This window comes from Cebus imitator, unplaced genomic scaffold (assembly GCF_001604975.1).
Source record: "Cebus imitator isolate Cc_AM_T3 unplaced genomic scaffold, Cebus_imitator-1.0 Scaffold183, whole genome shotgun sequence".
NCBI classification, from domain to species: domain Eukaryota; kingdom Metazoa; phylum Chordata; class Mammalia; order Primates; family Cebidae; genus Cebus; species Cebus imitator.
Genome location: NW_016107498.1, coordinates 3822520 through 3835223, shown reverse-complemented (window position 1 = coordinate 3835223; position 12704 = coordinate 3822520). Strand labels below are relative to the sequence as shown.

Genomic DNA, 12704 nt, shown 5'->3' with positions numbered 1-12704 from the left:
GTGCCTAACATTTTATGACAAATCAATCAGGTGATTTTTAAGCTGAGGTTGCATGACAAGGAGCAGCCAGCCATGTAATGACTGTCTTCTTGGAGAAGTGGTTCTAGATACCCTACTTGGTAGGATGAAAGCCATCATTTCTGGCTCTCCCTTTCCTTTATCACTCCTGTTTTACTTCTCAAACTCTATCACTGGCATCTTAACTTTTACAATAATGTTTCTCTATAGGACAATTCTAAATGTTGAAAACTAATAAGGTTTACATTAGAGATTACATGCTTATGACTGTGTTGCTGTTTTCTGCACAGCAAAACATGCTGTAGGGCTACCCCTTTGCTTCTCATAACCTCTCTGCAACACTGTCATTCATTTTGCAGTCTGTTCGTACCTGGCACTGTCAAACTTTCTGGTGTAATGGACCATACTATAAATGTTTTAGGCAAGTACTCCACTCTGTCATTGTACCATGAAAGTAGCAACAGATAATACGTAAATAAAGGAGCTATGAAAAAATTGTATTTGTAAAAACAGATGGCAAGCTGTAGTTTGCCAATCCCCATATATAAATTTAATTTTATATTATTAAAGATATTTATATTCTGCTTATAAAAATATTATAACAGCATTTGTATATAAATTCTAGAATCTAAAATGCAATTAACAGCACTTACATTATGATTATGTAAATATTATTTCCTAGATAACCCAACAAGTGTGATGTGCTTTCTTCTATATGCACCCAATGCAATGACTAACTCGAATGCCTTTCAAAGCAAAATGCTTCTTCTCTTGCAAAGTATTATGAACTCTACATATGCATAAGCCAGCAATAACAAGTACCAAAACATGGCCAACTATGTTTCTCATGTACGTCAATACACTCCCTTATCCCCCACTTTAGTCAAAGTAAATTCCAGACAAATAATCTTACTTTTGTCTATTGTTTGTGAAAGATTTTCTTAACTTCATCTTTAATTGTTCTCTTGAATTTTTTCATTTTGACAATTCTACCTAAAAAACATTTTTTAGAGACATGGTCTCAATCTGTCACCCAGGCTGGAATGCAGTGGTACAATCATAGCTCACTGCAGCCTTTAACACCCAGGCTCAAGCGATCCTCGTGTTTCAGCCTCCTGAGTAGGTGGGACTACAAGAGTGAACTACTATGTCCAGCTCAACAGTTTTATTTTTATATACTTAAGTGTTTCTTTAGCTTTGATTTTCCTTTGGTGTTTTTTTTGTTTGTTTTTTCAGATAGTCTTGTTCCATCATCCAGGCTGGGGTACAGTGGCATGATCTTGGCTCACTGCACCCTCTGCCTCCTGGATTCAAGCAATTCTCCTGCCTCAGCCTCCTGAGTAGCTGGGATTATAGGTGCACACCACCATACCTGGCTAGTTTTCATATTTTTAGTAGAGACGGGGTTTCATCATGTTGGCCAGGCCGAACTCCTGACCTCAGGTGATTCACTTGCCTTGGCCTCCTAAAGTCCTGGGATTACAGGTGTGAACCACCACACCCAGCCTGATTTTTCCTTTTTAAAATAGCATCTTGTTTGTATTTTATAGGTACAATATATTCATTGAAGGTATTAAATAGATTAAACAAAAATCTCTCCTATTCCCTAAAATTTCTCTACTTTCTCTAGGGCTAGTTTTCTGTTTATACGGATTCTTTTCTCTTTTGAAATGCAGGTATTCTTTATACTTAAGAATCAGTAGCCAGGCCTGGTGGCTCACGCCTGTAATCCCAGCACTTTGGGAGGCCGAGGCAAGTGGATGACAAGGTCAAGAGATTGAGACCAATCTGGCCAACGTGGTGAAACCCCATCTCTACTAAAAATACAAAAATTAGCTGGGTGCGTTGGCATGCAACTATAGTCCCAGCGACTTGGAAGGCTGAGGTGCAAGAATTGCTTGAACCCAGGAGACAGAGGTTGCAGTGAGCCGAGATTGCACCACTGCACTCCAGCCTAGTGACAGAGCAAGACCGTCTCAAAAAAAAAAAATCAGTGAACAGCATAGGTCACAGGAAGCTCTGCACTCATGGGCTTTACTTTAGGGCTTATCCACAAGAAGCTGGCTTTTATCTAGGGAACCCAGAAACGCCAAAACAAAAAGGACCTTAAGCTATAATGCTATACTCACTCTAACCTCCTTTTTTTTTTTTTTTTGAGATGGAGTCTCACTCTGTCTCCCAGGCTGGAGTGCAAAGGTGTGATCTTGGCTCACTGCAACCTCCACCTCCCGGGTTCAAGTGATTCTTCTGCCTCAGCCTCCCAAGTAGCTGGGATTACAGGCGCTGGCCACTATGTCCAGCTAATTTTTGTATTTTTAGTAGAGATGGGGTTTCATCATGTTAGTCTGGCTGGTCTTGAACCCCTGATTGCAGGTGATCTGCCCACCTCGGCCTCCCAAAGTACTGGGCTTTGCTTAGGGGTGTGGGCCACCGTACCCAATCACTCACTCTAACCTCTCTATACTTGCCTTTGTTTAATCTCTTTATAAAAGAACCTCTAAGGCCGGGTGTGGTAGCTCATGCCTATAATCCTAGCACTTTGGGAAGCCGAAGTGGGTGGATCACCTGAGGTCAGGAGTTTGACTAAACTGAAAGTACCGTCTCTACTAAAGGTACCAAGTTAGTTGGGCATCGTGGCGCATGCCTGTAATCCCAGCTACTCGGGAAGCTGAGGCAGGAGACTCACTTTAACCGAGGGATGGAGGTTGCAGTGAGCCGAGATTGCACCATTGCACTTTAGCCTGGGCAACAAGAACGAAACTCTGTCTCAAAAAAAAAGAAAGAAAGAAAGAAAAAGAAAAGAACCCACTAATTTGGACCCTGGCTACAGGTCAGTCTCTGTATAGTGGGTGACACAAATGAGGGGCTTAACTATTCTATATAACACTTTTGGTCATGGCCTCACTTCAGTGTGCCACCATACCTATGGTCTCTCTGGGGCTCTACTACAGCAACGCCTTCCACTACCCACAGGTGTCCCTGGCCACTACATTCTTTGCTCCTTTCAGTCATCCAGCATTTTTCTAACTGCCTTCTGGCTTTTGGAGGTGGATGAAGACTGATGGTGTGCTGGAGCTGGCTGTGAAACCACTAATATCCTGAAACAGCCACTGTGAGAGTATTTATACCACTGAAATTTGCACACACTATAAATCAGGGCCTTAAAGAATTTCCCTCACACCTCCAGAGAGCCAGTTTACTAGTACACCAAAAAATGTCGTCTATGCTGACATCCCTTCTCTGTCTCTTCTTTCTTTGTGGGGGTTTAGACCATTTCAAGTCATTTATTATAAATGTAACAGAGTTGGAAAGAAACGAAAGGAAATTACCATCTTTGCTCAGTCTGCCATCTTTAACCAGAAACCTGTTTTTCTTTTTTTTGGAGACAGAGTCTCTGACACTCAGGCTGCAGTGCAGCAGCATGATCTCCGCTCAATGCAACCTCCACCTCCCGGGTTCAAGTGATTCTCCTGCCTCAGCCTTCCAAGTAGCTGGGATAACAGGCACCTGCCACCACGCCCAGCTAATTTTTGTATTTTTAGTAGAAATGGGGTTTTACCATGTTGGCCAGGCTGGTCTCGAACTCCTAATCTCAAGTGACCTGCCACCTCAGCCTCCCAAAGTGCTGGGATTACAGGTGTGAGTCACTGCGCCCCACCTTTTTTTCCCTAAAAATGGGTTGCATTATAGTTAAGATGCACTGCTGGGGGTGGTGGCTCACACCTGTAATCCCAGCACTTTGGGAGGCCATGGCGGGAAGATCAGAAGGTCAGGAGTTCAAGACCAGGCATGGTGGCGGGCATCTGTAGTCCCAGCTACTTGGGAGGCTGACACAGGAGAAATCACCTGAACCAAGAGGCAGAGGTTGCAGTGAGCCCAGATCGCGCCATTCCACTCCAGCATGGGTGACGCGGCAAGACTGTCTCAAAAAAATAAAATTAAGGCCAGGTGTGGTGGCTCACGGCTATAATCCCAGCACTTTGGGAGGCCAAACCTGGCAGATTACCTGAGGTCAGGCATTCTAGATGAGCATGGCGAACACGGCAAAACCCTGCCTCTACTAAAAATATAAAAATTAGCCAGGTGTAGTGGCATGCACCTGTAATTCCAGTTATTCAGAAGGCTGAGTCAAGAGAAACACTTGAACCTGGGAGGGGGAGGTTGCAGTGAGCCGAGATTGCACCACTGCACTCCAGCCTTGGAGACAAGAGGGAGACTCTGTCTCTAAATAAATAAATAAATAAATAAATAAAAATTTAAAAAGATGTACTATATGGCAGTACACAGTACATTTAGTGGTACTTACGGTGGCACATTTCAAAGAGATGGTGCACAGAACAAATCTCTTACCTGCATATCCAATTCATGGCATCTTTGAGCAATTTCTTCCTTTGCTGACAAAGCTTCATTTAGTTCCTCTGTAGTTTTCTTCAGCTGGTTAGAAACAAAGAGATAAACACTTCAACATGAAGTGGTAGCAATTAATAATTCATATGTTCAACACAGAATTAAAACATTTCCCCCCTTTCTTTCCTGAAAAGAAAAGGATGCAGGGGGAAATCAAGAATCCTGTACAAGGGTACAAAGACAGCACTTTTAACTTAAATTAATTTCTTTTACTCTAAGTCTTGTCGTTTCTGTCATTTGATTTTGGCTCATTCTGTGTATCAAGTTTTCTTATGCATCTTCTTTGCTCTAGACTACTTGGTTCTTGTAAGGTTGATTCCTTAATAACTGAGAAATTCTTCCATCGTAAAATATGTAAGTGCTAGAGGAATAGGGGTTTTAATTGTTAAAATATGCAGCTAGAACATTTTAATACAAGTGTTTTAGTCATATTAAAACCTTATTCTGGGGTAAGGGGAAGGAGAGCATTAGAACAAATACCTAATGTGTGCAGGGCTTAAAACTAAAGCATGGGCTAAAATTGCAACATGTCCACCGGTTTCCCTGAAAAACATTTAGAAACCATGGGGAAAAAGTAAAAGAAGACAAACAATACAAAGCTTTCTATTCCTGTACTGCAAAAGATGTCCAAAATAGCTTGAACACAGAACCTGACAGTGTAATTAACACTTCATTAAGAAGCGATATTTAGAAGTACAAAGTAACTTTTCTGTTAAAATCACAAAAATACACTGCAGGATTCCTTTAAAAATATAGTTTAATTATTCATTACTTCACAGAAATGAGGGGTGGAATTGAGAAGACATCCTCAACTGACAAAAGGAAATAAAAGTAAGTATCTTTTGCATTATATATAAATCATAAAAATAAATTTATGTCATTTTCCAGGAGTTTGACATGTTATTTTCCTAGAAAATGACAACTGTATATTTCATTTTCCTAGATGACATGAATTTATTCTTATAATTCATATAATCATAAGAAGTTATAACATCTATTGTGTTAAATGTGGCACATTGTTATCACTAACAGAAAAATAAAAATTCATGACTAGAAAACAGCAGTCACAATAAACTTAAAAAATTAACCTATTTGAAAGTAGGTTATGCAATGGCACTTTAATTGCAAATGAATTTTATTATAAATTACAAACTTAATTATAAATGTGTACATTTCATTAGAAAAATAGCTTATGTTATTAAAAATTTAGGTAAAATACAAAGGATTATATCAATGTAATTCAAAAGCAATTTTAATCCTTTCTTCTCATTAACATCTGAAGCTTATCCTTTTCAACTTTTCATGAATAAAAACAAGATAAAATTATATACCTGGCGATCAAGGTCAACATAGGCATCATTTCCAGCAGAGACAGGAGATTCTTTACTCATCAGCTGAAATTAAGATTTAAATGATTATAACTATGCGGCAAAAAAAGGCATTCTACATAAAATAAGACAAGAAAATGAACACCCAGCCACTACAGAATTGTAAAAATTAAAATGAAAACACAGATGTAAAACACTTTCCATTAAAGCTTTTGAGTCTGGAACTTTTTTTGTCCCCACTCCAGACTAATGCCTTCATTTAAAATTAGAGGGCTATCAGCACTGTAAGTTAGGGTGAGAAAAAAAAAAAAAAAAAGAAATAACGTAATAAATTAAGTCTAAATTCTGATGCTCATTTTCACTGCAAACCTAGCAATAAGAATCTAGTATCACTTATTCTCATCAAAAAAACGACAAGTCTTTAAAGTTAAAATGTGGCTACATACTTAAAAATAGTGACTTCTCAGAATAATAGCAACACTATTTCTAAAGAATAAATGAAGACATCAATAATTAGCCAAAATTATTGGCTACTGTTTAATGATAACACACACACACACTAACTCCCTAACCCTTATGGGGCAAAGAAAGAAGATCCAGAGATTTTCAGGATCTCTGGGGAGAAGGGAAGAGAATTCTGGTTATGACAACTGTCAGGAAGAGACTCAAATGGCCCCCATCTTCTACTGTTTCCTTCTTATATTCTGTTTTAAGAACAAATGGGAGAGGGTAATGTAATGTGGGGATGTATAGCTGGGTGTAGTGGTACATGCCTCTATTTCCAGCTACTTGGGAGGCTGGGGTGGGAGGAATGCTTGAGACTAGGAATTGGAGGCTACACTGAACTGTGATCACACCTGTGAATAGCCACTGCACTCTAGCCTGGGTAATGTAACAAGACCACATCTATTAAAAGAAAAAGAGACATAGGAATATACTGTTGAGATCTTGTGATTCCACCAACAGCTCTCAATAAAAATCTAGGTATCCTATTCTGAGCACAACCATCTCTCTCATCCTAGGCCTCTCATTAAATTTTATCTGTTCCTCAACATCAGTAAGACTTCTGGGCCCCATCCCTCCATACTTTCTCCTTGTCCTTCAGTCTTAGCCCATCATTGTTTTACTTTCTTCCTCACTTAGCTCTGACTTGATAGTGAACACTGTTGATTTTGCCTGCCTATGTTTACTCCTGTTTCTTCTGCTAACATTGTCTACCCTTGGGAACTGTCCCCTCTACTTCAGATTCCTAGGTTCATCATTTGTTTATCCAAAAATTATTTTCTTTAGATTTCATGTCCTTCTACGACTTTTGTCAATATCCTCAACTCTCCTCTTACCTCATTTATTTTTTACGGCAAAATCTCACTCCAAGATTAATCCAACTGCAACTACTTACATGCTACCTATACCCTGACTGTTAAAGTCATCCCATGGTATAGATGAAGAACTGGTTCTAGGACTCAGGCATATAACATGCACACACACTCAAGTCCCACAGGCAGCCCTGAAGAACCTGCTCATGTGAAATGCTGCCCCCTGTATATGTGGGTTTCACATCCTATAAAGAATGTATATTCCATCTGTGTTTGGCTGAAAAAAACTGCATAGAAGTAGACCTGTGCAATCCAAACCTGCAGAAAAGTAGATATGTGTTGTTTAAGGGTCAAGTCTACTGAGGGTAAAAAATTTTTACAAACCACAAAACTGGTGTCACTAATAATAAGTTTCTAATCTCAACGGGACCTTCAACGCTGCTCAAAAAGTACAGCTGTTAGGCCAAGCGCAGTGGCTCACACCTGTAATCCCAGCACTTTGGGAGGCCGAGGCTGGTGGATCACGAGTCAGGAGTTCGAGACCAGCCTGGCCAATATGGTGAAACCCTGTCTCTACTACAAGTACAAAAATTAGCTGGGCCTCGTGACACACACCTGTAGTCCCAGCTGCTTGGGAGGCCGAGGCAGGAGAATCACTTGAACCCAGGAGGCAGAGGTTGCAGTGAGCCGAGATCATGCCACTGCACTCCAGCCTAGGCAACAGAACAAGACTCTGTCTCAAAAAAAAAAAAAAAAAAAAAATTGCTGTTTTCCCCAGCCAGCAGCCTCATTTTCATCAGAGATTATTCCACATTGCTCTTGTTTCTCAAACCTCACCAACTCACCTACATTCATCATCAGACTATCTTGCCTCCAGGCAAGAATTTCCTACATCCTAACTTACAAACTTAGCGACAGGCATGCCCACCCCTTCCTTTCTTCATTTCTGTTACAACACAAGGCCTATTCTTCTCATCCAAGACTAATCCCCCACTGTGCTTTCAGTTTTGTCTCTTCCAGCATCTCCTATGAGACTTACACTTTGTGAGGCAAGAGACCATGTCTGTCCTTTTCATGGTTGTATCCCTAGTGCTGACTACAGTGCCTGGTTCATACTGGGTACTCAATAAGTATATGTTAAATGAATATAACCAATTTTAAAAATCTAATTGGGATTCTATTTTATATACAACTTTATATCTTATTCTGGTCATTTGACATTTAAAAATTTTTCCTTCTGTCCTAAGATATCCTTTTACACTTTTTAATCAACTATATGTTATTCCATCATATGGACGTACCACAATTTAAACACTAGCTTACCAATGGATAGACACTGTTTTCACATTTCTGTTAACATGCAATAGTTTGATAAACATTGTTGTGTCCAGTCTTGGTCTGAGTTTTTAAATAATTCCTTGGGATAGATTCATAGAAAGTCATGTGGTGACAGATTTAATTTTAAAAACATTCCTAGTTATAGATATAACACCTGTCATTATAGAAAAATTTAAAAATATAGAAAAGGGTAAAGAAAATTCAGCTATTTGGGGAGTTAACATTAAGTAAGTTTGTTTCCCCTCACCTTAATTTTTAACAGATATGGGATCATTTTGTTCATGTGCTTTGTATCTACCTTTTTAAACCTAATATGAGCTTTCCCTTATATCATTAAATATTTTTCAAAGATATGCTTCAATGCCTATGTAATATGCCAGTATAGTGTTATACCATAATTTATTTATCCATTGCCCTACTCTTGGGTAGTTATTTCTAATGCTTCAGTACTAGGAAACAATACTGAAGCACACTATATTGAGAAAATACAGCACAATGGGTACAGGCATGGGCTCTGGATTCAGACTGCTTAGACAGCAGTGCTACCTCTGTCACTACTTCCTGTGTAAACCTGAGCAAGTTACTCAAACTCTGTTGCAGTTTCCTTTTATAAAATTAAGACAATAATTATACCTCACAAGATTGTAGTGAATTTTCCTCTTTACTGTGGTAAATATACGTAACAAAATTTGCCATTTTAACCATTTTAAGTATAAATTTGGAGGCATTAATGGCAAGTGTACTGAATTTTAAATGAGCTAACAAATGGAAATTGCTTGGTCACAGCCCGAGGTAGCACACAGTAGATGCTAGATAAATGCTTCTTACAACTACTATTATGTATCTTTGTATTTTACACTTTTTTTAAAGGATAAATTCCTAAAAGTAGAATTACAGGATCAACTACAATAAGGCAGAATGGTTGGCAGTTCTCTTATTCTTTTCCCTGTTCTTGATTAGTAACAGAATCCTGAAATTTTTGTTGGGTCCACACTATCTAGAATAAGGACCCCATTTCCCAAACTCCCCCATGTGGCTAGGTGGGTAATACGTGGCTAACAGGAGTAAGAATTCCTGCAAATTTACTTGCAGGAGGTGGATAACCCTTTCCTCAATCCTTTCTGCTGGGTGGAAATATAAATGTGAAAACTAGCACTGAACCACTAGCTGGGAATCATGTATTAAGAACGGCACAGCAGCAAGATAAAAGAAAGCTGAGTTCCTGGTGACTATAGAGGCTCCACAACCCAGGACCACTGGAGAGCCAATTAAATTCTTACCTTGCTTGTGTAACTGATGTTTTGGTATTTTAACATGACCAAATCTAATCTTATATAATATAAAAAGGGATAACATTTTAAAAAGATGTATCAGTTTTCATGCCTGCCATCAGTGCTAACTGCTAAGCCAACGAACTCTTTAAAAGCTTTGCTGGATAATAAAGAATTTCCCTAGAGATAGGAGTTGTCTTTGCTACTCATAGTGGGTCCCTAGATAGTTTAAGCTAAAGAGATGACTCCAGATGGGAGCTGGCCAATCCAGAAAGACCAATCATGTGATTATAAGGTTGGAGCTTTGTTATCGACCTGACTTGTGGGAAACAAAGGAGGCTGAAAATTGATTTCGACATCATGGTAACTGATTCAATCAAACATACCCATGTAATGAAACCCCAATAAAGATTCTGGATATAAAAGCTCAGGTGAGCTTCTCTGGTTGGCAGTACCCTGCATTCTGCTTCCATGGGGTGGGGACAAAAGAAACTGCATTTGGGACCTTCCCTGACCTTACCCTATGCATTTTTTGGTTTAACAGAAACTTAACAATTCAGAATCACATTTAATTTGATTTGTATCTATTTGCTATAATAAAGCTGTTACTCCTGACTTCTGTGAGTTGTTCTAGTAAATTACAGAAATGTGCGGGGATAGTGGGAATCCTTGAATTTGTAGGCAGTTGGTCAGATGACAGGGTGCCCTGGAGACCCTTGAGCCTGGAGCTGGCCTCCGAACTATGGGCAGTCTGTGGAGAATGATGCCTTTAAATCTGTGAAGTTTAGCCCAACTTTGGGTAGTTGGTGTCAGAAGTCATTGTGAAAAAAGGTTTTAGGCACAACTTCATCTTAATTTGTATTTAATTAAATATTTTTCATGTTTGTCATTTGTATTTTTCTATGTTAGGTGCATAATTCATGTCCTGCATATACTTCTCTATTTCTCTTAAGGGTTTCTTCCACTGCTTTTGTGATTAAAACAGTCTCACATCCTAAACTTGACCAGCTATTAGTCTTTATTTCATTTTCACTTTTATGTTTTACTTTTTTTTTAAATGGAGTTTCGCTCTGTCACCCAGGCCGGAGTACACTGGCGCTATGTTGGCTCACTGCAACCTCCGCCTCCCAGGTTCAAACAATTCTCTTGCCTCAGCCTCCCGAGTAGCTGGGACTACAGGCGTGTGCTACCATGCTCAGCTAGTTTTTTGTATTTTTAGTAGACACAGGGTTTCACCATGTTGGCCAGAATGGTCTCAATCTCCTGACCTCATGATCCACCTGCCTCAGCCTCCCAAAGTGCTGGGATTACAGGTGTGAGCCACAGGCGTGCCTGGCCTATGTTTTACGTTTAAAACATAAATATTCATCTAGAAATTGCTTTGGGTATGGTGGGAGGTGAAAATCCATTTTCTGCCAAACAGGAAAGCACCAGTTCAGTGTGAGGAAGACTGCTGGTTTAAGATAGATATTATTTATTATTAGCTTTAGCAGTTAGTCTGCTATTACTATTTCATTAAGAGCACTTTAAAAAATTAGGAATAGTTATATTGATATCTGCAAAATAAATGTTTAAGATTTAAATAAAACTGAAAAGTTTAAATAAGTATAATTTTTTAGAATAAAAACAAGAGAAGTTATATCACAAATGCAAAGTAAAAAGTCTTTAAAAATAAGCATGAGAATCTCTTCAGATTTTCTACTTCATATTATTTATACTCATGTTCACTCCTTTAATTTTTCATAAACTATAAGCATGAAGGTCCAACATACCTCCTGAATGGCTGTCATGACAACATGTTGAACAGATTCCTCCATCATCATAATGGCTTGGATGTACTCTGAAAACAAGAACAATCTGGAATGTCACCATTCAAGTTAAAAATGGTCAAGGGAGTCAAAGCTCATACTTCATAAATTCTTGTAAGTTGTTTCCTTGTGTTTTGATTCCTCCTAGGAATCCCTCAAACACAATTAAATATATTGCCATTGGTGAAGTCCAAAAATCGCACTATTTATCTTTCTTTAAGATCTTTTCTTTTCTTGTCACCATTCCTTCTGAAGTTGAGGCTACAGCTATAATCACAAGAATGGAATATCGGCATAAGTATGTGCTAATGTAAAACGATGAAATGATAAAGCCTGAAGCCAGGATGGAAAAAGCTCCATATTACTTTTTTCTAAAATCTAAAAACTATCTTTCATATTACTCTTCACTACAGAAAGAAAAAAAAAACCTTTGAACTCTGTGCTTTATTCTTATGTGACATCAAAGTGCTGCATTGTGTTTTATTTCTGCCTTTATATTTACTACTACAGAAAACAAAACAAAAAAAAAAAGCTGAGAGCTGCTTAGGACAAAGAATTGAGATAAATTTAAGATACAAATTGAAACCATAGTTAAACAAATATGGTATAATCTTGGGCTTTAAAATAATTACTGACTGGTCTAAGGGTAGTGAGTTAATACAACTGACTGTTCAGTTACAGACAGAACGCCTTGTTCTATTACTTCCCCCTTCTCACAAAGGCACTTGACTAGTCAAAAACAAAAATAAATGATCCACACCTCCAATAAGCTAAAGCAGCAACTACATCAATCTCATCCTCCACTGCCAAAGAATAGAAAGATCTCTTTGTTATCAGTAATTACAAAGTTGAATATAATTTCCTGTCTTCTAAAAAAGCCTTGGAAGTAGTTTCCATTTCTGAATCCAACAATGGATTACAAAAAAGCGGCATTAAGGATAAAAAGGCAATAGCCCAGGTGGATTCCAACAAATATGTTAAATATGTTGCAATAAGAAACACGTAAGGGAGGCTGAGGCAGGTGGCTTACTTCAGGTCAGGAGTTCAGAACCAGTCTGGCCAATATGGTATAACCCCATCTCTATTAAAAATACAAAAATTAGCCAGGTGTGGTGGTGGGCACCTGTAATACCAGCTACTGGGAGGCTGAGATAGGAGAGCTGCTTGAACCTGGGAGGCAGAGGTTGCAGTGAGCCGAGATCACACCACTGTACTCCA

At 38.8% G+C, this 12704-nt stretch overlaps 1 protein-coding gene across 2 annotated transcripts in view; it reads right to left on the bottom strand.

Moving 5' to 3' along the window:
• The window catches only part of HOOK3 (hook microtubule tethering protein 3), a 122405-nt gene that overhangs the window by 59512 nt on the left and 50189 nt on the right, over positions 1-12704 (bottom strand). For both annotated transcript variants that reach the window (XM_017545975.2, XM_037744767.1), the window contains exons 6-8: positions 11451-11518; positions 5757-5819; positions 4369-4452 (exon numbers count right to left, since the gene is read on the bottom strand). In XM_017545975.2, coding sequence (XP_017401464.1) covers positions 4369-4452; positions 5757-5819; positions 11451-11518 — 215 coding nt within the window. The remainder of the gene's footprint in view (positions 1-4368; positions 4453-5756; positions 5820-11450; positions 11519-12704) is intronic.